The sequence below is a fragment of the Temnothorax nylanderi genome, unplaced genomic scaffold (genome assembly GCF_030848795.1).
Source record: "Temnothorax nylanderi isolate EJ_2023f unplaced genomic scaffold, tnyl_v1.0 TNYL_tig0307_pilon, whole genome shotgun sequence".
Classification (NCBI taxonomy): domain Eukaryota; kingdom Metazoa; phylum Arthropoda; class Insecta; order Hymenoptera; family Formicidae; genus Temnothorax; species Temnothorax nylanderi.
This window is the reverse complement of record NW_027249369.1, coordinates 116,249-144,060: the sequence shown is the minus strand read 5'-3', so window position 1 is coordinate 144,060 and position 27,812 is coordinate 116,249. Positions and strand designations below refer to the sequence as shown.

General features: G+C 35.2%; 1 protein-coding gene across 1 annotated transcript; it reads right to left on the bottom strand.

Moving 5' to 3' along the window:
• Positions 1 to 10,157: 10,157 nt before the first annotated feature.
• LOC139780946 (uncharacterized) lies at positions 10,158 to 11,130 on the bottom strand. The gene is made up of 3 exons (XM_071719688.1): positions 11,112 to 11,130; positions 10,550 to 10,827; positions 10,158 to 10,450 (listed from the first exon to the last, which is right to left on the bottom strand). Exons 1-3 carry the CDS (start codon positions 11,128 to 11,130, stop codon positions 10,226 to 10,228), a joined length of 522 nt encoding a protein of 173 aa, XP_071575789.1. The 3' UTR covers positions 10,158 to 10,225.
• Positions 11,131 to 27,812: the final 16,682 nt, after the last annotated feature.

The following is a 27,812-nucleotide window of genomic DNA, read 5'->3' as shown; positions in this document are numbered from 1 at the left end:
ACCTCTGGTATCACATAGTGCAGAGATCTGCGAAGCAATTTTTGATAAATTGTTGGATACGTCTTACTTATTTATTTACATGTTTTTAAATAATTTTATTAAGCATGAAATATTTAAAATTGTTGTCATTTCTTGAGCTTTATATGCACACAATATGCAGTATTTCATTGAACATTTATGTGTTCATTATGTCACTATTTTGTAAACTTTTATAGATTTCATAACATGTCTGCATTCTGAGCAACATATGAGCCCGCATCTGTGTCTATTCTTGCCATCATGTTTTTAATAAACGTGAGTACAATATGTACTCAGAACGAACACATTTTGCTATAATCCATGAAATCATTTATGCGGTCCATTTTGAAATTAGAAACATTTAGTTATGATTCAAATTACGAATATCAATTTCATCCGAAAGTAATAATTTGGAAAATTGATTTAATATGTGATCATTGTTAAGCAAAAAAGTTTAAAACTTAAGCACCTAAAATGTGTTATTCATGTGTAAAAGTTAAACTACCGTCTTTAAATCAACCCGACTCCTTATGGAACTCCTTTAAGAAAAACGACTCCCGGGCGAAGCCCGGGTAACCAGCTAGTTAAGTATATTATTGTTTTTATATATATTTATATACTTTGCCCAGTATATAGTATATAAATCTGCGTTAAAATTTGTAACTTATAAAATTCTATACAAAAAACGTTCTATATTTTTTTCTCAGGATCAATCATTTTCGTGTTCGACATTTTATAAAGTTTCAACTTTTATACATCTCAGAGATAATACACTATTTTCCACACCACCTCGGAGGTATAGTGTTAGGCGCGTTTTTTTTAACGTGGTGTCCCTAGTCTTCAGTCTTCGAGAAAGTTCTTCCTAAATATGTAAAGAGTTATTTGCACCTATTTTCACTAAATTCTTATCATTTTTAATATGCTTTCGAGAGTTACATTACAGGTTAGGTAACATTTCTGCTGTGTCGCCCGTGTATAAGAGAGAGACAAGAGTATAACTTCAATAATTAATTACTCGACAACCATGCAGACGATTGTCTTCAACTTTGGCATGGACGACAGATTCCCATAGACGAATATTCTCCGTAAATTTGAACTAATTCTTATCAAAGTGATTTTACTAACCACCCTCCTTAATTATTTAATCAAGATGCTTATATTATAAGCATCTAAAATTACATCAATTTAAAATGACCAAGAATGCTTGGTGGAAACGCGGTGACGATTCGTCACGACAATTATAATTAAAATGTATTTTAAATATCAGTCTCTGTTGACCGCTTATATTATAAGCATCTAAAATTACATCAATTTAAAATGACCAAGAATGCTTGGTTGAAACGCGGTGACGATTCGTCACGACAATTATAATTAAATTATATTAAATTTTTTATGATAATCTTATATAGATTGCAAAATCTTGAATGTGCAAATTTTTCTTTCTATTTATCTAAAGATGTTTCAGGTTCGAACCCTGGCTGAGGTAATATTTTACGCAATGAATTTAATTATTTAATCAAGACGTTTATATTATAAGCATCTAAAATTACATCAATTTAAAATGACCAAGAATGCTTGGTTGAAACGCGGTGACGATTCGTCACGACAATTATAATCGTCGATTATAATCATTGACAATATATAGTCAATTAAAAAATTCTTAATTGTGTTTATTATTCTCTGGCGAAGCAAATATTACTTATTCTGTTGAATATACACCTTTGACTGAGAATCGGTGTTCCATCTTACATTGTTATTGCGATAAATATTACCACATGCATCAGTGGTCGAATTGGTACGACACTCGCACGGAATGAGGGAGGATTATCTTTAAATCGGACTTAATATAAGAAAATGATCACATCCATGAAATTTGTTAATATTTTACGCAATGAATTTAATTATTTAATCAAGACGTTTATATTATAAGCATCTAAAATTACATCAATTTAAAATAACCAAGAATGCTTGGTTGAAACGCGGTGACGATTCGTCACGACAATTATAATCGTCGATTATAATCATTGACAATATATAGTCAATTAAAAAATTCTTAATTGTGTTTATTATTCTCTGGCGAAGCAAATATTACTTATTCTGTTGAATATACACCTTTGACTGAGAATCGGTGTTCCATCTTACATTGTTATTGCGATAAATATTACCACATGCATCAGTGGTCGAATTGGTACGACACTCGCACGGAATGAGGGAGGTTCCAGGTTCGAACCCTGGCTGAGGTAATATTTTTCGCAATGAAGGATGTGTTTTAAATATTAGTCTCTGTTTACTTTTCTTTCTATCTCTTTAAATTTTTTATGATAATCTTATCTATATATAGATTGCAAAATCTTGAATGTGCAAATTTTTCTTTCTATTTATCCAAAGAGGTTTCAGGTTCGAACCCTGGCTGAGGTAATATTTTACGCAATGAATTTAATTATATAATCAAGACGTTTATATTATAAAAGCATTTAAAATTACATCAATTTAAAATGACCAAGAATCCTTGGTTGAAACGCGGTGACGATTCGTCAGGACGATTATAATTATAGGTATTGATTATAGGTGTTTATTTTGATGTGAAAGAGACGACAGAAAGCAGGAGTGTGATAAAAAAAAAGGTAAAGGTGGGACAAAGAAAAAAGGAGAAACTATACTAATATATAAAATCCTAAGAATCCTTGGTTGAAACGCGGTGACGATTCGTCAGGATGATTATAATTATAGGTATTGATTATAGGTGTTTATTTTGTTGTGAAAGAGACGAAAGAAAGCAGGAGTGTGATAAAAAAAAAGGTAAAGGTGGGACAAAGAAAAAAGGAGAAACTATACTAATATATAAAATCTTACGGGTGGTGTATGTTTGAACGTTAATAACTTAAAAACTATATTTTACGCAATGAATTTAATTATTTAATCAAGACGCTTATATTATAAGCATTTAAAATTACATCAATTTAAAATTGATAAAAAATAAAGAATTTAAAAAATTGGTTTCCAGAAAATAGATAACGAAAAACTATACACCCTATAGCACTCCCCGGAAAATTCTACCCCTATTTCATATACTTGTGGTAAAAATTCGGTCTAATTCGGTCCATCACATTTCGGGTGATGTATGTTGGAACGTTTTTAACTTAAAAACTATTGCACCGAATTTTTACCACAAGTATATGAAATAGGGGTAGAATTTTCCGGGGAGTGCTATAGGGTGTGTAGTTTTTCGTTATCTATTTTCTGGAAACCGATTTCTTTAATTTTTTTAATATTTAAAAAATAAAGAATTTAAAAAACTGGTTTCCAGAAAATAGATAACGAAAAACTATACACCCTATAGCACTCCCCGGAAAATTCTACCCCTATTTCATATACTTGTGGTAAAAATTCGGTCCAATAGTTTTTAAGTTAAAAACGTTCAAACATACATCACCCGAAATGTATGTTTGAACGTTTTTAACTTAAAAACTATTGGACCGAATTTTTGCCACAAGTATATGAAATAGGGGTAGAATTTTCCGGAGAGTGCTATAGAGTGTGTAGTTTTTCGTTATCTATTTTCTGGAAACCGATTTCTTTAATTTTTTTAATATTTAAAAAATAAAGAATTTAAAAAACTGGTTTCCAGAAAATAGATAACGAAAAACTATACACCCTATAGCACTCCCCGGAAAATTCTACCCCTATTTCATATACTTGTGGTAAAAATTCGGTCCAATAGTTTTTAAGTTAAAAACGTTCAAACATACATCACCCAAAATGTATGTTTGAACGTTTTTAACTTAAAAACTATTGGACCGAATTTTTGCCACAAGTATATGAAATAGGGGTAGAATTTTCCGGAGAGTGCTATAGAGTGTGTAGTTTTTCGTTATCTATTTTCTGGAAACCGATTTTTTTAATTCTTTATTTTTTAAATATTAAAAAAATTAAAGAAATCGGTTTCCAGAAAATAGATAACGAAAAACTACACACCCTATAGCACTCCCCGGAAAATTCTACCCCTATTTCATATACTTGTGGTAAAAATTCGGTGCAATAGTTTTTAAGTTATTAACGTTCAAACATACACCACCCGTAAGGATTTTATATATTAGTATAGATTAATACAATAAGATATTTGTATTTACATTTATCAAAATAAAAAATAAGTTCAATTATGAAAATAAATATTAATAATTGGACTTATTAAAAATTAAATAATTTGTTCAGATATTGCGCTCAAATTCTTTTCGCGTTTTACAACGCCCGATCGTTTCACATTAGATGGCGCGACGCGCGAGTCGCCACTCTCAAAGAGCCCCCGCTTCCTTCCTCACTCGTTAGGTGTCATGGCCGCACTTGCTTGCGTTTCTTCGAACGTGTCGAGTCCGTTATTTCTTTCTTGACGGATTGATCGTTGCGGCGCGTGTTCTGGAGACTAACCGAGCGAGAGTCGGATCACCAGGGAGAGCTCACCGCCAGGAAAGGAAGAGCTGCGGCAGCTAGCGTCCGAGAGGGAGGATCGAGGCGAGGAATCCGGTTCAGCGAGCGGAGTCCTTAAGGAGGTTGGTTAGTTCTCGGTGCGAGGCAGGCGGCGCGGCAGGGGGAAAGCATATAGGTTAGATTTTCGTCGCGTGAAATAAACGAATTTTAGCAAATAAATATGTGGAATGCATTTAATTGCTGTTTCTTAAGGTTTAAAAAGAGTTGTTTGTACAATTGAAACCCAAATACGTTATTATCCACATTGAAATGTGGAAATAATAAATGTGGTCCTGTTTTTTTTATTTTTACAATTTCTTGATAACTATAAAGACGAATCATTTCAGTCTTCGAGAAAGTTTTTCCTAAATATGTAAAGAGTTATTTGCACCTATTTTCACTAAATTCTTATCATTTTTAATATGCTTTCGAGAGTTACATTACAGGTTAGGTAACATTTTTGCTGTGTCGCCCGTGTATAAGAGAGAGACAAGAGTATAACTTCAATAATTAATTACTCGACAACCATGCAGACGATTATCTTCAACTTTGGCATATATGGACGACAGATTCCCATAGACGAATATTCTCCATTGAACTAATTTTTATCAAATTGATTTGACTAACCACCCTCCTTAAGAGATTCTCATTGGGACGCCATATTTGTTACTTTCATTTGAGGGTTCATATTTTTAGGGTTTATACCGTCATTTTTTAAGGATTAATCATTAATTGAAGGTTAACTATCACTTGAAGGTTAACCATCATCCGAAGAAAAACTCTTAAAGTTGGGTGTGATTTCGGACCGCCAATTGAAGATTAACCTTCAAATGATGGTTAACCTTCAATTGGTCCGAAATCACACCCAACTTTAAGAGTTTTTCTATGGTGTTTTTTTAACGGTTAACACCAAAAGTTGAGTGTATTTTTCCATAAGGGTTCAGTTTGATTAAGTATATAAAAAATGTCTCTATTTTTATTCTTTTGAGCTAGCAAATTGTATTCTTGGTTTTTATGGTGATTAATATTTTGTGCAACTGCATCAATCTTTTTGTTGCTAGCGATTAATATTTGTTTTTATGTATTCGATTACTGCGCAAGTGTTGCGCATTTCGTTAATTTTATCAGAAGTTTACTTATCTTCTTTTTGTACCACTGGATTTAAAGCAAACCAATATAAACACAATAATTGTAATTTATAAACGTTTTTTTTATCTTATAACTCATTCTCTGTTGATACCATATTCTCTAATCCCATTATTATCCTAATTAGCAGACAATGTTTTTTAAACGTTTGAAAAATATTTGAAAATCAGTTTTAAACACATATTACAAAACGTTTGAAAAACATTGCCTGTTGATTGAAACCGCAAAATTTCGGCAAGCTACAACAGGGGCTGGATTTTTGAATTTATTCGTAAGAGAAAGGTATGCGCAAATTCTACTCTTACAGAAAAGTTGCAAGTTGATCGCATGGCTTTTAGTTAATCAACTTGCAACTTTTTTATAAGAGCAGAATTTCCGCATACGTTTTTCTTGCGAATAAATTCAAGGATCCAGCCCCAGGTGCGCGCGCGCTGTGCCTTAAAAGCCTCATTAAGAACGTATAAAGGTCTTATTTGAATTTAATTAAATTTAAATTAGATTTAGAACTTATTAAGAACATATAAAGGTCTTATTTGAATTCAACATATTAAGAACATATAAAAGTTTTATTTGAATTTAATGAAATTTGAATAAAATGTACAGCTTATTAATTTCATATATGGTTTCAATAAGATTAATATTTAAATTGAATATATTAGCTAATTAAATCCTTATTAAGCCAAATTAAATACAAATATTTTGATGATGAAATGATACTGTAAGAAGTACGTATATATACTTTGTATACTACGAAACATACGTACGAGTATACACGTCGATTAAGAATATACGACATGTATTCATATGTTCGAGATTTTTAATTGAAATGTATATCGGCATTTCTTCTTATATTCTTAATTAAGTTTTATATATAGAACAAATATGAGCCATATTAATGCAGTTATTCAGCATTAATTTAAATCAAATAAAATTTAAATGGAGATTTTATTAAGGTCCATATAAAGTTCATATTTAACTGTTTTCCGCGGGTTAGTACTTCATTTTCCGTGAATGAATACTTTGTCTTAAGTTTTTCTAAGACGAAATCAGATATCTGTGCTTTATCATTACTCCTTCTCATCCAAATTATTTCGCAAAGTTCGGAATGCTTTATTTGAAAAGACATTTTATTGAAAAAATATAAAAAATAACTTCCTCCCAGTGCCAGTGATTCAAGACAAATTAAATCAAGAGACACGGTAGTGTCTCGCGCCAAGTATACGCGGAGCGAGACCGACCGTGACTCTTTTACGCGACGCGACGGGTTGCGAGTACTCAAGATGTTGAGATCTCGATAACGAGTGAACGGATCAAGTTCTAAGTAGGCTTGATCAATAGCTTGGGGTCGAATTAGGGGGGGGGGGGTTTCTCTTATCTTATTTCCGCTACGTGCCCTACGAGCGGAGATATTGCGACGCAAAGTCCAAATGTGAAAATTTATTTTTAAGGGTCGACAGGAGTCACGGCCGAACTCCGAATTGATATTGGAGACCTCGCGCGGTGACAATGCGAAACTTCGTTTCAGTGTTGCCAACGTCGAGAAAACACACACCATTGAATTGCTCACGCGGACGCACGGTAGAGAGACAAATGCTAAGACTGCGGCGTTGCCGCGTCTGTGCGGCGTTGCCGCGTGCTCCCCGCTTTAGCAATACGGCCTGAAAATGCTTTCTGGCAGTCCGTAGCAGAAGGCAGTAACGTACCAAGGCTAACAAGCACCCGCTTTAGATGAATTTTGTGTTTTGCTGATGTATTTAGAAAATCCACAATAAACTAGAATGATTTATCAAAATGATTTTATATCAGCGGTGCACACGTAGTTTTGTTGTTAAAATTTTGCAGCAAATATTGAGATCCTGATGTATTTAAAAATTAGATGGATAATATTGTTGATTAAACACTCCGTTTTTTGTTCTTTTTTTTAATGTTATAAAACTTTATTTCACATTATACGAAAATATTTCACAATAAATTTTATTTCTGTAATATTATATGTAAGTTATATCACATATTTCATAATTATATATATACATATACTTATTGCAAAGTGTTCTCATAATAATATGTTTCTAATTCTCATTTATTTAACATTTCTGATATTGTCGTATTTTAGAGAATGACTATAGAAACTATAGCAAGTAAAAAAGTCGTTATTTTATTTTTCTTCTAATTTTTTCCAATACAGAACTGCCTAATTGCGTAGTTTTGTAATAAAATTATTTTAAAAATTATTTGACGAAAAATTGTCACATTTTAATACTTGCATGATTGCATCTGTTCCTGCAATCTATGATGAAATTAAGTCCTTTTTTATGCTTCTCTAATCTATATTAGACAGTACCTAATGTATAAGATCAAAATTTTAAACTACATACTTGTTTTAATGAAAATTACATTGAGTCATAAAAAATAAATTAGAGAAGCATAAGAAAGAACTTGATTTCATCATAGATTGCAGGAACAGATGCAATCATGCAAGTAATGTTACAATTTTTCGTCAAATAATTTTTAAAATAATTTTATTACAAAACTACGCAATTAGGCAGTTCTGTATTGGAAAAAATTAGAAGAAAAATAAAATAACGACTTTTTTACTTGCTATAGTTTCTATAGTCACTCTCTAAAATACGACAATATCAGAAATGTTAAATAAATGAGAATTAGAAACATATTATTATGAGAACACTTTGCAATAAGTATGTATATATATATATAATTATGACATATGTGATATAACTTACATATAAAAAAAAGAACAAAAAACGGAGTGTAATCAACATTATTATCCATATAATTTTTAAATACATCAGGATCTCAATATTTGCTGCAAAATTTTAACAACAAAACTACGTGTGCACCGCTGATATAAAATCATTTTGATAAATCATTCTAGTTTATTGTGGATTTTCTAAATACATCAGCAAAACACAAAATTCATCTAGGTTTTCATTTATTTCTTGCATATTAATTAATGTATGTTGAGATACTGCACCTCTCTGGCCACCTTCTAATGCATAGCACACAGTCTTATCCAATATAATACCAACTTCATTGGTACTATTTAATATCTTATTGATATTTACTGCTTTTCTATTATTAAATTTTGTAGTTTTGGAATTTTTATTTATAACTAATTCACCTATAATATATAAAATAGATATTATTTTCAAGTTACATCATATTTTAATCACAGAGAATATGACAGATATATTTATAGCATTTACTTTAATCTTACCATTGATAATAATGCCAAGGAGTTTGGTGTTGAAAATTTATAATTACTTCCATTGTATGTATAATTGTATTTGGATGAATCATTTGTCTTAGATACATGATTTTCTTCAAGTATTTCCAAAGATTCCTTAGTAAGTATGATATGATATAAAATCATTTTGATAAATCATTCAAGTTTGTGGATTTTCTAAATATATTAGCAAAACACAAAATTCATCTGTTTTTATTTATTTCTTGCATACAATGTATGTAAAGAGTTACTGCATCTCTTGCACCTCTAATAATTTTTTTTCTTGTAATATAAATGAATGATGTAAAACATCATTCATTTTATTTGTATGGAAATAAATAGGCAAGCAACAAAAAAAAAACGAAAAAAATTATTAGGAACTATATAGGAGATGGTTTCTATAATGCATTCAATGCACAAATCTGGATGGATGTCGTTCTACAAATTTTTAATGCAAATCAAAGACCTATTAAAGGATTCAAATCTATGTTAATTGCCAGTATGAAATCTACACATGTGTCACAAGATTTTGGGACGTATATAGAAAAAGCAGTGACCGAAGCTACTAAATTTGCATCCATACATTAAAAAAAAATTGAGCTTACTAATAAGAATGGATAAGCGATTATACTTGTTACAAATTATTATATTATTAGCACAAGAATACATATAATTGTAATAAATTCTTATTTTTATCTCTATCTCTATATAAATAAATGTATGTATGTTTGTCCGCTATGCAAATCTACAGTTTTCAAATTAAAACAACCAAATTTGGTATACTATCTCATGATACTCTAACTTAGACCGTAGACGTATTTTGAGAACCGCATCATTACCGCTTTTTGGGATATCGGTTCCAAAATTTTCCTAATGTCTGTCTGTCTGCCTGACTGACTGCGAACTACTCATTTATTAATGGACCGATTTACTGGAAACCGGTGCCAAAATTTGTCTAACTTTTCGGGAATAATGTACTAATATATAAAATTCTTATATACGGGTGGTGTATGTTTGAACGTTATTCTTAAAAACTAATCAACCAAATCTTAAAGTATTATATATGAAATAGGGGTAGAAAAACTGAGGAATAATAGAATTCAAAAAATTGTTAATAATAAAGGTGTTACCGATTTCTGTCTAAAAAAAATTTACGTGATTGCTCTAATTTCCGTAAATTTTAAGATATCGAGCTAATTTTTTTTATAGATGGAGTATCATTAAAGGAAGGTTGTTATTGAATTCGGTGAGGATCATGGGCGATGTAAAAAAGTTATTGACAATATGTGTTTATTAATTATATATTGGTGGATAAGATAAGCCCGGGCGAAGCCCCGGGTAAACAGCTTATAGTTAATACAGGTTCCACACATAATATTTCACATTATTTCCTCTTCCGCGACCTCTACCCCGGCCTCTCTGACTTCTTTGAGGTAGTGCTGGAGGTGGTTGTAATGAGGGTGGCGGTGGTGGCGGTGTAGGCGGTGGTGGCGGTGTAGGCGGTGGTGGCGGCGGCTGTTGTAGCCGTCGCTCGCGGCGGCGTTGGCGATATCGCCTTCTTCGCTCCGACTGAGGCTGCTGTAAAAAAAATACAAAAAATAATTTGAATTATTATTTTAATTTTGATTATTACTATATGTTATATTAGTACATGAAATGTTTCTATAAATTACTTACGGCTTGTTGTGCGGCATTAGGCATTACAATAATGCATCCGGGCCTGGGCGGTAGACCGTGCATCGGGAGGCCGTGCACCGGTAGGCCATACCCGCCGTACATCGGTAGGCCGTGCACAGGTGGGCCGTGCACCGGTAGGCCATACCCGCCGTTGTACATCGGTAGGCCGTGCACAGGTGGGCCGTGCACCGGTGGGCCGTGCGGCACGGCAATCTGCACGTGCTCATTCGGCACGTGCTCATTCGGCACGTGCTCAACCGGCACGGGTAGCGGTATTGCTGCAAACAAATGTTTCATTATATGTTATATAAATATATGAAATACATACAACATACAATATACGTATACTTATATAAATATAAGTATACGTATATTGAAAAATTGACAAGTTGAGGTTAACAACAACTTGTTTGAGAAATTCCAAATGTCATATGTAAATAATGCTTTACATTACATTTTATAAATTACATGTACTAAATATGTATTTAGTATGTACATATGTACATGTACATATATAATAATACATAATACATATATATAAATGAAAGAAACGATTACTTACCATGCTCTCGGTTCGCCATTACTCAACATAAAGGTAGTCGCGGTAGTCGCGCGACCAATCAAGAACTTTTATGTCGTCATTGGTTTGTTGACTTATATATATATATCTAGAGTATATTGTGTTTTTACTGCAGTCTGTTAGAGAACACTACAGCGTACGGAGTGTTTTATTCTTAGTGCTTAGTTTTCTTATTATTGACTGTTGTTTGGAGTGTAATATTATTAGTATTATTTATAGACATATGAGAAATTATATATAATAGGTACTCTCATTATGTCTAAATATACTGATAATCGGAAAATTAGGTCGGCAAAACGTACCTCTATGAAAAAGAGACTGCGTTTGGCACGACAAAATTGGAATAAGTCTTTCATCAATGATGAAAGAATTATCGAGGGAAGATCGGAAGTTCCAGGTACGTGTAATCAATTATATGCATGCGTGGATGAGAGAAATGTTGATGATGACACGTCGACATCGCAAACATTATCTTCTATGGATACATTTTCTCAATCTGTCGATGCATGCGTGACACAAAAATGTCAATCAGTAGAAAATATTTTTAATGATGATGATGATTCAATGGGATCTCTATCAGACGTTCGGGAATATTGTACGAATTTGACAAGTTTATCGATGAACGAGCCGCACGCATATACGGATGAGAGAAATGTTGATGATGACACGTCGAAATCGCAAACATTATCTTCTATGGATGCATTTTCTCAATCTGTCGATGCATGCGTGACACAAAAATGTCAATCAGTAGAAAATATTTTTAATGATGATGATGATTCAATGGGATCTCTATCAGACGTTCGTGAATATTGTATTACGAATGTGACGGAATGTCAAATTAACGAAATTAAAATGCAAAGCAGTATGGATGATATCGAAGATGTCGAAGACGTTGAAAACGTCCAAGATAACGCACATGTCGAAGACGTTGAAAACGTCCAAGATATCGCAGATGTCGAAGACGTCAACAACGTCGAAGACGTTCAAGATATCGAAGACGTTGAAGATGTCGAAAATGTCGAAGATATTGAAAATTATGATTTGCATGTTGAACATGGGAACATTGACGCTGGAAGTTTATGTTCTGCACAAATTAGTGGACGATGCTTCGTCGATTTCGGACATGTTTTTGCTGAATTGCAGAGACTGTCCGCTCACTGGATCAACGAATGTCGTTTCACTGATCTTGTCATAACTAAAATGAAGCGTGTCGGTCTGAAAATCAAATTTATTGTAGAATGTCGAATGTGTCACTTCAGAAGTAGCTTTTGGAATGAACCTACAGACGACAGAAAATTAGATGTCAATAGAGGTATCGTAGCCGGTACTATATTGACAGGGACTGGTCACAAGCAGCTCGAAGAACTTCTTGCTGCTGTGGATGTTCCATGCATGAGTAATAAAACGTACATAAGTTTTCATAATGAAATGTCGGAAGCCTTTGCCGCCGCTGCGGAAGAAGAAATGCGCATGGCTGTAGAAGAGGAAAGACGTTTAGCAAGTGAAAGAGGAGATGTTATTGATGGTATTCCACATATACCCGTAATAACAGACGGCTCGTGGATGAAGAGATCCTACCGCAGCGGTAGTTATGATTCTCCATCTGGAGCAGCTATTATTACGGGACATTATTCGCAAAAAGTTTTATTTGTTGGCGTTAGAAATAAATATTGCATTATTTGCGCAAGAGCAGCAAAACTTTCTGTAAAACCGAAAGAACATAAATGTTTTAAAAATTGGGGAAATAATCAAAGCTCAACAAGTATGGAAAGCGATATAATCCTCGAAGGCTTCCGGCTTAGCTTAGAAATGCATGGATTAATTTATAATAGATATATCGGTGACGGAGATAGTAATGTAGCAAAAAAATTGAGAGATTTTCCACCGTACCCGAATATTGTTGTGGAGAAGATTGAATGCACGAATCATCTTCTCCGCAATCTGTGTAATAAAATTCGCGAAGCGGGTAGTAGTGGTGGTAGAAATATCGCAAAATTAAAAAAAATCGTTACAAACAGCGTGATGAAAATTCGTAACGCTGTAGTAAAGGCTATAACGTTTCGCCGCAATAGTAAAGCATCCTGGAAGCAAAAAGTCGCAGATTTAATAACAGATTTACAAAATATACTGAGCCATGTATTTGGTGAGCATAAAGATTGCGCTTCCCTTCAATATTTTTGTACTGGCGAACGAAAAGAAGGTGAAATAAATCTTGTGCCCCAATTGCAGAAGGCAGGGTTATTTTTAAAATTAGAAATTGCAATGAAACGCATTATAGACAGTGCTAATAGTTTATTATATCAATTTACTAGTAATTCCGTGGAAAGTTGCAATGGAATTATTTGTAAATTTATTGGTGGTAAACGTATACATTTTGCGAGGAGAGGCTCTTATCAAACGCGCGTGAAAGCTTCTGTAGTACAATTTAATAGTAGGAAAGTATTGAGTTCTACTTGTCGTGTAATGAGTAAAGAACCACCTGCATGTACAAATATTGTAGAAAATCGAAATATTAAAAAAATTGAGACTTATCAAGAACGCACACACGCGGCAAAAGAATTAGGTCTCTCTGTTCGTACATCAAAATATTTTGCTAAAACATTTAAGTCCGATAAAGATTACGGACCAAATGCGGAACGACCAGATATAGAAGGTCATATGTACGAACAGTTGAAATCTAATCATTATCGAATGCTAAAAGATCAGCAATGCAATAATGTTGTATTGGAATGTGCTACACGGGGTCAGCATGAAAACCCGATGTGGCACAACGTACGGCGAAATCTTCTCACTGCTTCAAACTTTGCAAAAGTTTGTAGCAGAAGAGAAACAACTTCGTGTCAAAATCTTGTTAAAGCAATTCTGTACCCTCCTCAATTGACGAATGTGGCTGTTGAGTGGGGTAAAGAAAAAGAAATAGTGGCACGAGAGCAATTGCAGGTGGAGTTGGGAATAAAAATTAATGATTGTGGAATATTTATCGATGATAATATCCCATATCTTGCCGCAACGCCTGACGGCATTGTCGGAGACGATACTATCGTTGAGATAAAATGTCCTTACGCGGCGCGGCAAGTGTCTCCCACCGATGCAATGCTGAATAAGATTGCTTCCACTCGTACAATATTTGATAAAATGGATAATACTCGAATGAATCAAAGACACCCGTACTACTTCCAAGTGCAGGGACAACTCCACATAACGCAAAGAAAGTATTGCATTTTTGCTGTGTGGACACCCTTTGGATTGAAGTACACGATTGTCGAGCGTGATGACAGATTTTGGGAAACAAAATCGCTGCTTAAACGATTCTACGAGGACTGCTTGGTTCCTGAAATAATAGATAGTAGAGCAGCACGAAAAATGCCTACTCGGGAACCGCACTATGTCATCGAAGCACAAGAAGCAGCTAGAAAAAAAGATATAAAAGTAGAAAGTAGTATTGAAGCTAGCAAACAATTATTGTCGAACACTACTACCACTGTTGCTGTTCCAGAGCAAGATGACGATTGCATCATAACAGATTATTATATACGAGATCTAACTGAGGATGACATAAAAAGTCAAAAAAACATGTTAGATAATGTAAAAACTTCTCTCTCATTAGTGAAGGATAATATTTTGTCTATAAATAGTAAATTAAATGATGAATCGTTAGATCTATTTTTACGCATTGTAAGAGAGACTTCTTGCTTTGAAACACAAAGTGTGTTATACTTAACATACCCGCACTTAATTGAAGCTAGTTGTAGCAATAAAAGCTTACAAATTATTGGCGGAATTATCACAGATCATTGGCGATGCATTTATTTTGACGGCACCAAACTTCACGTGTACGACAGCCTACCTGGTACTACGTACGATAAATTGGCTGCTGCAGAAAAAGAATATATTCGCCTTCGTTATCCCAAGATAACGAAATATGATATAATTTTTGAGAAAGTACAAATAATACAACGGGATTCCATTTCTTGCGGAATTTATGCTGCGGCTTTCGTTACAACTCTAGCCTTGAAAGGAAATCCTTGTAATGAAAAATATTCTACTGACGTAAAATGCATGAGACGTCATTTATTTAAAATTCTAAAAAGCAAAAAATTATTGCCTTTCCCGAATTAATATTTTTTGTTATTGAACACATCTTTGTAAGCTTTTATTGCTAAATATTGCTTAATAATTGTCAACTTACTAATTGTTAAATATTACTAAATAATTGTCATTGTATAGAACATATAGTAACATGTAATTGTTACTGTATCTCGTATGCAAATAAAAATTTCGGAGAGACGATAAAAGAATATTGGATGCGTTCTCACGGGAATGGGCGTTGGAGGGGCCCATTCTATATTTCATATATGTAATATTTATTATGACAATTATTTTATGTTATACTTTTGTTTTGAAAATAGTGCATTGCAAATAAGATCGCAATTTGAACTGAGGTGATTGCGTCGCAAAGTGTTAATATGAGATAGGTTTTTTTTGTATTGCAATGTACTATTTTCAAAAATACATAGTAACAGGTAGATAAAACAAATTACTAAATACAAAACCAAAGTTGCATGTAAAATAACAAGAAATATTTTATACAGTATACTTCCCATAATATGGTTGAGGTCACTTTGCGACGCAATCATTTAACTTAGTTTAAATTGCGATCCACTCGAATTATTAATTCGTGTTGTTTATTCACATAATTTCATGGTTTTTTTTCAGATTTATAAATTAATAATTTATTTTATTGTTATTATAATTAGTCTATGCACGCAGCATAGAGTTGCTTATTGTTGTAGGTGGAGTCACCATATTTAAAAGGCGGAACACTTTAAATGGAGAGGCGTGGATACCACTGACTCAACGCCATTATATTGCAGCAGGTAACGAATGCACTGTGGGGGTTTTAGTGAGTAAGAATCTCACACTACCCCGGACAACGGAGGTGCCTTTTGAAGGTTTCCCCCACGTGAAAAAAAAATTGCTTATTATAAGTACTTACTATACATTTGTTTATTGTAAGTACTAATAATTTGAAAGCATAAATAAATTGAGCTACTGCATCTCTTGCACCTCTAATAATTTTTTTCTTTTCTTTTTGTTGCTTGCCTATTTCCATACAAATTATGAATGATGTTTTACATCATATTTTCATTATAAATTCCAAAACAGTATTATATAATTTCTTTTATTTCATTATTTATTTTATTCTTTATATTGCTTTTTTATATATATGTATATTGTATATTATAATTATATATTTTATGTATTTGTAAAATAAAGAAATATAATAAATAATATAATATAAATTATGTCACTCTTGGTCGTGTTCCAAAACTGTCAGTACTAAAAATCTATAGGTCACGTCACATGTATTATAGATTTTCAGCACTGGCAGTCAATTTCGGAACACAGCTACGGCCTGTATTACAATATATTCTACAAAATGTTAAAAATAGTCATTGGTAAGGAGGAAAATGAATTATTATTTGACGAGGTATGTACGTTGAATGTACGGACGTAATGTACGTATTTCATGTTAGTTTTTCAAGACAAAAACGGCTTTTGAATGACAGTCTTTTAAAACGTTGTTTTTTAAATAGCTGTACATAATTTTTCCCACAAAATTGTACTTTTAAGTACGACATTCCTTAAATAGAATGTTTCCCTTTTGGCAAAATAGAACAACTTTTTCTATTTTAAATTGTGTAAAAAATGTGGAAGAAATATATATACTATTATTTCATTAAATACATATATGTATATATGTGTATGTAACCCGTGGTTTATAAATTAAGTTTTATATCTGTTTTTTTTTTTGGTAATGACATTATTTATATCGATTTTGATTTTATTATAACATATTTCTTTTGTTAATTTCAAAAATTGGCTGTAGTCGTAATAGTTTAGATGATTTCGGAAATATTTTTGCTATAAATATGTTATCATTTTCAGTATTATATTAAATAAAACATGTGCACTTTTTTCCGATTAAACACTAGAAATACCAAAAGCTTTTTTCGACCGTTTCTATTTTTTAATATCCTGTTTTTTATTGTAAAAGTAGAAAATTTATATTGTAATAAAAAAATTATTCGATTTATTCGGTCTTTAACATGATTAATGTAACATTACTTTTAAAAATTGAAACGGTAGAAAATTATTTGGTATTTCTAGTGTAAAGGTTACTTTAGACAATCTATAATTCACGACAGAAGAATTATATAATTCTATTTGTCATGTTTTGTATTTTGTAAACTAGAGAACATTTGAAGATGTATAATTAATGTATGTATGTATACATATGTCTGTATCTGTATATATTTTTTTACATGACCTCTAATTTTTTGAATGTTTTTTTATATATGCAATTTTGTCACAAACTGTCGTAAATTATAAATCGTGTAAAGTGACCTTAAAACTAATACTCTTTTAATATCTTTTCTTTTTCTATGTTCTGTCCTGTATATTCTTGTCTATCCTTTTATATCTATTTTATGTCTATCCTTTATACCTATTCTCTGTCTATCCTTTATACCTATTCTCTCTCTCTCTCTCTCTCTCTCTCTCCTCTCTCCTCTCTCTCTCTCTCTCTCTCTCTCTCTCTCTCTCTCTCTCTCTCTCTCTCTCTCTCTCTCTCTCTCTCTCTCTCTCTCCTCTCTCTCTCTCTCTCTCTCTCTCTCTCTCTCTCTCTCTCTCTCTCTCTCTCTCTCTCTCTCTCTCTCTCTCTCTCTCTCTCTCTCTCTCTCTCTCTCTCTCTCTCTCTCTCTCTCCTCTCTCTCTCTCTCTCTCTCCTCTCCTCTCTCTCTCTCTCTCTCTCTCTCTCTCTCTCTCTCTCTCTCTCTCTCTCTCTCTCTCTCTCTCTCTCTCTCTCTCTCTCTCCTCTCTCTCTCTCCTCTCTCTCTCTCTCTCTCTCTCTCTCTCTCTCTCTCTCTCTCTCTCCTCTCTCTCTCTCTCTCTCTCCTCTCTCTCTCTCTCTCTCTCTCTCTCTCTCTCTCTCTCTCTCCCTCTCTCTCTCTCTCTCTCCTCTCTCTCTCTCTCTCTCTCTCTCTCTCGCGCCGTCTCTACGGTTGGTGACGTTTCTCGACGAGTGTTCCCGGCAATATTTACGTCAATGAATTGCTTCCCAAATGTACTTACGATTTGCTGCAGCGGGTCAGGCGTGTTGCTAAAGAGAGAGCGTATAAGTTTGTCTGGGTGAGAGATGGCCAGATATGCGCTAGGCGTTCCTGATGGGGAGCCTATTATTTTCGTTAATTCTGAGATTGATCTCGCCAAGCTCGTCTGACGGGTCCGACCTGCTCGTTCCTTGTCATCGATCGTTCGGCATAACCCAACACGTAATTCTTTATTGCTCCGCGTTGCTCAATTCAATGCTAATTCCTTACGAGGTCATATTGATTTCATTCGTCTATACTTTAGTACTAACTTTCATCATATTATCTCAGTATCTGAAACGTGGCTTCATGAGGGGGTGTCGGACGATCTTGTGGCTCTGGACGGCTATTTTCTAGTTCGTCATGATCGGGTGGGACGCGCAGGAGGGGGTGTTGCTTGCTTTGTGCATAAGTCATTAAAAGTCAAATTAATTGCAATCTCCTCTGGGGTCGATGTCAATGCTCCTGAATATCTAATAATGGAGATTCGTTTGCCGAGTGATGAAGTGATATTGTTTGCATCGGTATATAGGAGACCTAAAGGCCTTCTTTTTAATGACTTCGTCGAATCACTGACTGGCGTCTCTCATCTTTACAAACACATTATTATTGGCGGTGATTTAAACTGTAATCTCTTGGCGAACAGTTTTGAAGCTAATTACTTGCGTGAATTATTGTTAAGCTTATCTTTATATGTTGTCAGCTCGGATGCTACGTATCACACTGCTACTTCTGACTCGTGGCTTGATGTTTTTATTGTAGATGACTGTGACAAGGTTCAAGAGTTTTCCAAATCCCTGAGTCCATTTATTGCTGGACATGATCTCTTGGAACTTTCATTTTCACTTAATTGTAAGCTCGATATTAAGCGGTCCATGTTGCGACGTAGTTTTAAGAGTATGGACACTTCTGAGTTCCTTGAACATTTTCAATCTGTTGCTGCTGTGGTTCAGACGGAGATCGATGTGCTCTTGGATGAGTCTAATGTCGACGAGTCTTGTACCTTACTGTCATGTACTTTACTTGGGGCACTTGATGTTTTTGCTCCTGCTCGCATGTCTGTGTTCAGGAAGCCTCCTGTGCAATGGCTTTCTGATGAACTCAAGTCCAGGCTCCGTATTCGTAACCAAATGTATAAACAGGCAAAGCGTTCACGGAGTCTATTAGGCTATGCTAGATACAGACTTTTTCGTAATCAGCTTAACAACGACATTAAACGTGCCAGAGGAGAGTTTCAATATGCGTCACTTAGTAATATCACTGACCCTGCTAAAATGTGGAGGGAGTTGGCTCGTCTTGGACTAGTCAAGTCGAGTTTAGTCTCTCCTCTCCGCTTTTTCACACCAAATCAGCTTAACTCATATTATGCCTCAGTCTCTAATTCTCTACCTCCCTGCTTGTATGCAGATTTCACTTCTGCCATGTCTTCTGTTTCTCGACCTTCTCATCGCCCTGAATTTGTCTTTTCTACTATTTCGTCTGACTTGGTGTACAAGATCATAACCAGTGGACCGCTTCACTCTTGTGCGTCGGGCTTTGACGGCATTCCGCTTCATGTTCTTCGTATTGCTTGGCCGGTTGTTTCTCAATGGCTCTTACCGCTGCTTAATCGCTCACTTGAGTCTTCCTTCTTTCCTTCAATGTGGAAACGCGCGCTGATTCGTCCTCTATCGAAAATTCGTACTCCGCTGTCTCCGTCCGATACGAAACCCATCGCTAATTTGCCGGAAATGTCTAAAATCCTTGAAAGAATTGTAGCCTCACAAATCACAGATTACCTAAATAAATACAACCTCTTGAATCCTAGACAATCTGCGTATCGGGTGGGTCACAACACTCAATCTGCACTTCTACGTGTCTGTGACGATATTAAGAGCGGAATTGACAACAGACTAATTACATTAATGATTCTATTTGATTTTAGTAAGGCATTCGATACTGTCCCACATCTAAGACTGCTCATCAAGTTGAAAGAAATCGGTTTTTCTGATGCGGTTCTCGCGTGGATTTTCTCTTATCTTACTGGCCGTTATCAAGCTGTAGTGGATGATGAGGGTAATTTTTCTGAATGGTTATACACGTCTTCAGGCGTTCCTCAGGGCTCTGTACTTGGCCCACTTTTATTCGCTCTTTACATTAATGACATTGGTGGAATCCTGTCTTTGTTTATCATATGCTATTTGCTGATGATATACAAATATATCTGCAATGTTCTTTGGCTAATATTCGTCATGCTCTGGAGCTTATTTCAAGAGATGCAAATGCGTTGTTCGACTATGCCAACTTGAATGGTCTTAAACTTAATCCGGCTAAATCAAAGGTAATCATATTCGCTAGTAGGTCTTATACTAATGATATTGACCTCGACTGCTTGCCACCTATTATTGTAAACCAGACGCCTTTGCCCTTTGTAAGTGAAGTGAGGAATCTGGGCGTGACATTCATGTCTAATTTATCATGGAAAAAACATATCTTACATGTCTCTCAGAAGGTTCATCATGCTTTGTACAAGCTTAAGTTCAATAAAAATTCTCTTTCTATCGGGTTAAGGATAAAGCTAGTATTGTCTCTAATTATGCCTCATATCGACTACTGCTGTCTGGTTTATCATGGCTTGAGTGGAGAGTTGAACAATGCATTACAGAGACTTGTCAACTGTTGTATTCGTTTCATTTTTGATCTTAAGCGCTGATGAACATATCACTCCGTTTAGACGCCAACTGAAGTGGCTTTCAGTTGAGAATAGGAGATTGTATTTTCTCGGCTGCCAAACGTTTCGTATACTTTATATGTCTTCTCCTTCTTATCTGAGGGAGCATTTCACTTTACTTGATCCATCGTTGAGGAGATCCGACCGTCATGCATCACAAACTTTTCATGTTCCTTCCCATAGAACAACCACATACAGAAACTCTTTTCATCTTTCCTCGATCTATTTCTGGCATTCTCTTCCTTGTAATATCACTTCGGCTTCTTCATTCCCTTCCTTCAAGAATCTTCTTAGGAAGTTTCTGCTTGCTAGCGAACTGTGATGCATTGGTCTGTCTTTCCTCAATTTCTTTTTTATTATTAGCTTTAAGTGCGTTAGTTCTTAGTTTTATTTCTTACTTGTTATATTAGTTTTAAGTGCGTTATTTTATACCGTAGTTATTCTATTTGTACTATCCAATATTGCAGTTTTCCTTGTTTCATTGCATTTCTAGTCTGCTAGTGCAATACACTGTGTAATTATGTATATTTGCCCTTTAGTCATGCTTGGGCATAATAAATCATATCATATCATATCATATCTCTCTCTCTCTCTCTCTCTCTCTCTTTCTCTGTTCTATCTGCATTCGTAGGAAATGTAAACAATTGTTTTCTTTAATATTAAAGAAAACAATTTTTACATTTCCTCTTGACGGAAGAAACCACCACCTTCTCGCGGTTTCCGTTGAGCAACAATATGTACGTTGTCCATGCATTTATTTGAGAACAAATATTACAATAAATTTATCATATTGTTGCACAAATAATTTATTCCTTTTTTAAATTTTATATTACATGTATTTCGCTATTAGCGAAGTAATTATACTATCAAAACAATATTTCTAAAACAAACAATATATAATTTAATGTTTTATTTCACTTTTCTTGTAACAATAATTTATTTTCTAAATTAATAACAAGATTTTTTTATAAAAAAGCGTACATATTGGCCAAGAGTGGATTTCTATTATTTACGCTTTTTCTGTTTTTTATTTCTTTTATATAGTTTATTTTCAAAATAAAGATAATATAATTTCATTAGATATTATTTATGTAATTGATCAATTTTACTAACATTTTTTGTTATTAGTTTCATTACTTTTAAATAATTAAGAGACACACGATAATGTTTCACGCCTAGTGTGGGAAGGGATATTTTATTGTCATCTGCAATGTCATAATATATATTTTATTCATAAATCAACATCAGAAAGGATACGCGAGACATCGGGCCAATTCCTTTTAGCGACACAAGTCGACACAAACATCGTTCTATCCTTCTTGGCATTCAATGAATAACAAAGACAGAACGACACTTGTGTCGACTTGTGTCACTAAAAGGAATTGGCCCATAATAGACGAGCCAAGTCAGCCGACGCGCTAACGCATACGACTTTCGAACCGGCTATGGCTATGCTTATGTCTGCGCTCTTCTACCCGCCCGAAGCTGGCCGAGCCGCGCCGAGTCGCCGCCGAGCGCCCAGCGCACACGTACACGGCTCCGTCAGCTGTGTGCGTGTCCCCACCAGGCGCGCAGGCAGCGGGCAAAACAGCACCATTGGCACCTCTGAACACAGCCCTTGTCAGTATGTTACCACGAAAATTCCCCATGAGCTGCTCTTACTAGTGAGAATCGCTTTTCCCAAAGTTTAGCCTAATAAATTAATGAATCTCATTAAAATTAGGCTCATTTTAATCAGTAAGATCAGCCGCAGGCTGGTACATAGCCGGATTTTGCATTTTGGCTCTTAAAAATTTATTATAAATAAAATACGGACTCGCAGCTGACCCAACCTGACCCGTGTCTAGCTGCGCGTTTCCCCACATTTATTAAAAATTTTATTTCGATCCTTTTTCCAAAATCCGGCTATGTACCAGCTTGCGGCTGATCTTACTGATTAAAACGAGCATAAGTTTAATGAGATTCGTTAATTAATTAGGCTAAACTTTGGGAAAAGCGAATCCGTAATTCCCGACCGGCCGACAGAGGTCTCCACTCTTACTCCTGTCGACCCTTAAGATACTTCTTCTTCTACGTCGACCGTCTCTCATGCCATTCCATGCCATCATTTCATTGGCTGGAATCGCGTCCTTTTCACTTTTTCGACACTGGCGGCGCTTTCGCCAGCGCGCTGTCAGTGCTGTCACAGTCAGTTCAGTTAATACGTGTGTGTACTGCGCGCAGTGCAGATAGTGCGTTCAGTGCGCTGTCACTGTCAGTTCAGTTAACCTATCGAGAGACACGGTAGTGAGCCGGAGCGAGACCGACCGTGACTCTTTACGCGACGCGACGATTAATATTTTTTCTGGTAATTATACAGTTTAGGGGCCTCACCTCCGATTTTGATGAACTTAGGCTTAATCGACGCGTTTTTGCTCAAAACGACCAAATCTGGCAGAAAAAAGTGTCGCTCTGCCCCGCGACGCGAGATATTAAACGTTAAAGTTGACAGGAATCAGGTTATGATTCCTGTCATACCGACGCCATGTAGCAAGACTGAACATGCCCTGCGGCCACATACGCATGCTCAGTGGCCGCACGCGCATGCTCAGTGGCCGCACGCGCATGCAAAACTGCGCCAATTTTAAATATGTATTTTATAAAACAAATGAAGCGCGACAATGTTGTTACTGTCAGATGCCACGAAATTGCACGCCACGTCGCCACGCAATGTTAGGGCTGATAGAATTCGGACATTTGACATATAGTCAGGATAAGTTAATAGATTTTTTAATTGAGCATGGTGTCCTAACAGCTACAATTAAATGTAGTGAATGTGGTAGCGATATTAATATTGATAAAGAAACATTAATGTACCGATGTAGAAAACGGTACTACGTAAAAAATGAGCACAAGAAACGTGTCTCGAAGCAGTGCAATTTTAAGAAAAGTGGCAAAGCTGGTACTTGGTTCGGGAAAAGTCATCTTGACGTGGCAACAATATGCAAACTTGTTGCCTGTTTTTTAATGTTGAGACATCCACGTCAAGATGACACACAAGATGAAACTGGCGTTTCATCGCCGACCACGATTGTTGACTGGTTCAATTTTTGCCGAGAGGTAATTATATTTTAATATATTTTCATAAATACACACACACACACACACACACACACACACACACACACACACACACATGTAAAATGTATGAAACAAAATATTAATAATATAATATTATTTCTTTCTGCAGGTCTGTGTGTTCTGGGCTGAAAAACATAGTGAGAAACTTGGTGGCCCAGGATGCACAGTAGAAATCGATGAAGCAAAAATTGGAAAAAGAAAATACAATCGTGGTCGGCTCATAACAGGTCACTGGATTTTCGGAGGATATGAGCGAGGCACAAAGAAGATTTTTATCGTGCCAGTACAGGATCGAACTGAAAAGACACTTCTGGCGTGTATTAAGGAGTGGATATTGCCAGGTACTACCATCGTGTCAGATTGTTGGAAGTCTTATAATTGTTTGAACAATGAAGGCTTCCAACATCTGACAGTAAACCACTCCTACAACTTCGTCGATCCTGAAACTGGTGAGAACTTTTTGCCATAGTTAACTATATTATTATTGTTTATTTGTATATTGTTCTAATACATTTTTTAAATCTACAGGCGCGCATACGCAGCATATAGAGCGTGTTTGGAGAGAGGTTCGCGGAAATATCCCAAGGTACGGAACCAGGGAGGATCACCTCCTTGGATATTTGTGCGAATATCTCTTCAAACGCGCCTATAGCCGCTTGGAACGTATAGAAATCTTCTTTGATGTCATCGCAGAATTATATCCTCCGACATCCACTTTTGAGGACCAGCCAGAAGCATCTGACGAACCAAGTACCAGCACTGCTTAGAGATACGTTTTTTGTGCTCATTTTTTACGTAGTACCGTTTTTTACATCGGTACATTAATGTTTTTTTATCAATATTGATGTCATTACCGCATTCACTACATTTAATTGTAAATGTTAGAACACCATGCTGGATTAATAAATCTAATAGCTTATCCTGACAATATGTTACATACCTAAACTCTATTATACCTAACATTATTGCGTGGCGTGCGTTATGTCTTGGTCAAAGTTTTGACTGGTCAATTCTGCGGAATGACTGGTCAATCATGCAGAATAAACGTCTTAATTCAAGCATGCAGTTAGGTATCACGCTGGGAGTTTGTTTAGTTTTATTATGCGGGGGAACGTGTATAAACAGTACACAAATAATCAAGCGTCTTCATTCAAGCAGTTAGGTTTCACGCTGGGAGTTTTGTTTAGATTTATTATGCGGGGGAAGGGGCTTCGCCGCAGGCTACTTCTATGTAAAAATCACAACTTCTATAAAGCAGGGCATATACACACGTGTGTGTGCCCTGCTTTAACAAAAATCACAATTTCTATAAAGCAGGGCATACACACGTGTGTGTGTGCCCTGCTTTAACGGAAATCACAACTTCTATAAAGCAGGGCATACACACGTGTGTGTGTGTGTGTGTGTGTGTGTGTGTGTGCCCAGTACATGCGTGGGCGGGGAAATTTTGCTCCCCTGCACCCCCCTCCCCATGCATGTACTTTATAATTTCGCTTTACAACTTAGCATGTACTTTAAGTTGTAAAGCGAGTTCCACGCTTTCAACCACGGGGGGGTGCGGGGGGGCCGAAGGCCCCCCCTCGCACCGCCTCGTCTGTGTGTGTGTCCACCTTAGAACATATAGAAATGGAAGCGGAATGCCTATTGTTTTCGGAAGAAAAACATGTCCGGAGGAAGTGAGAAAGAAAATCATAGTTGCCTCTCTCTTGTGAGTGACTGCTCGAAAGTGCGCATGCGCGGTCTACATTTGTTTGGCCGGTTTGGCTCACTGAAAAATAAGGTTACGTTGGTGACATATGTTGAAACACGGTTATTTCTTAGATATTTTCTAAAACGTGTTGATCCGCGAACGTACGCCAAAATTCAAGCAAGATGATATATTGTATTTTATGCGGTAGAAAGGACAAATCGGTTTCATATATACGGTAAGTAAAAATGTATTTAATTTATTGTCAGTTTACGTGATTTCAGTAATCTCAGCAATAAATTTAATTATTGAACTATTTAAACTAATTAATATTGAAACTATTTTTTTTTACATTTTAACTATTTAAATCTATTTTATTATCTGTCAACAGATTTCCATCAAATAAGCACATCAGAAAGCAGTGGTTGAAATTCTGTAACAAGACCGAGAAAAATTTGTATGACTCACACAGATTGTGTACAGATCACTTCAAACCCGAGGATCTGAGGAAGCGTTCAAGGTGTATCGTTGTGCAACCAGAAGCTGTGCCTTGTATATATATATTTGGTGGAGGCACTCCACCTTCCACCTTCGTTGGAAATGCCAGTAAGACTAATGATGGCAATATCTGTTCCACTGGAATCACGAACAGTGATTCTTCGAATGACAACATTAACGTCGTGAATTATTCACAGTCCACAACAGCAGTAACAGAGAGTGAGTCTTATTTTTGTTTGTATATCTATTTAAATGTTTTGGCGTACACCAGCAGCGAATCAAAACATATACCAAGACGTTAACTTTTCAATAATTAAATAAGATATTTGACTAAAGTGTAAACTTGAAAGATGCTAAAATATTAACCTTTCATATATACAACTTGATATCTAAAGAATCAGAAGTTATATTTTCGGTAAAGAACAATTTGTACGACTTCTATTTGTGTGATACATACAATATTACGTCGATCTTTGTGCTTGAGGCTTTTAATAACCTATTACATACTGTTTTTGTGACAGATATTACACACACTTCTCCCAATCGAATCACAAGCTCTTGTGGTACACGCAAGAAATCTCAGGATTTTGCTAAAGAGGATATGAGTAGTATGGATGTCAATGTGGATGTCGATCCTGTTCATTGTACTGAAATAGGCAATTGTGAAATTCTTCCGAACAACTGCCTAACTCCCTTGAAACGGCGGAAAGATGCTCATTGCAGCAGCAAGAGAAAACGCTTAGATTTTAATGATAGTATTGATTCAACGATTCCCATTCATGAATTACCAGTAAGTATATTACTTCGTTAAAGTGTTTGTGCCTTATATGAAATAAATTTTTCACACATGGCCATTAAAGAAAGTAAAAAGTAAAAAGTATATAAAAAGTATATGTTGAAAAGTATGTTTTACAGTAAATATTAAAAATTTTGTATTATTTGATAAAAATATAAAATAATCATATTGTACATATATTTAATCCTAATATATCCATTAATTAATTTTATTTTTTATGACCTAAAAATAATAAATCCCCTGTTTTATATTGAATATAGTAAATATATATAATAATATAAGTTTTACACAATCTATCAGGTCCCTGCCATTACATCAGCCATTTGTGATTCTGCTCCACCGATGATACCAGATCCACGTTATGTTGGTGATATCCGGTCACCTCATCTGGCAACACCAAGACGAGCTACGAGAGCCATGAATTTAGCGCGACGTACCATTATGCAGCAACGAAAGAAAATTGAAACATTGCAGAAAAAATTCGGTAGATGCAAGCAACGTATTTCTTCGCTAAAGGATCTGGTCTCTGATTTGAAGAAAAGAAACTACATTTCTGAAATTGCTGCTGACAATTTAATGGTATGTTTGAATAACATTTATCGATCGATGAAAGCTCCGAATAAAGCCAATGCATTCATCGAAGGCTTCGAATAAAAGTGTTAGACATAATTCCATATTTTACATATTACACAATAACTTCAACGAGTTCTGATGAAGATAG

Coding starts and splice junctions, on each gene's coding strand:
- LOC139780946 (XM_071719688.1), bottom strand. Junction 10,451..10,549: donor CTAATGCCGCACAACAAGCC/GTAAGTAATTTA, acceptor TTTTTTTTACAG/CAGCCTCAGTCGGAGCGAAG.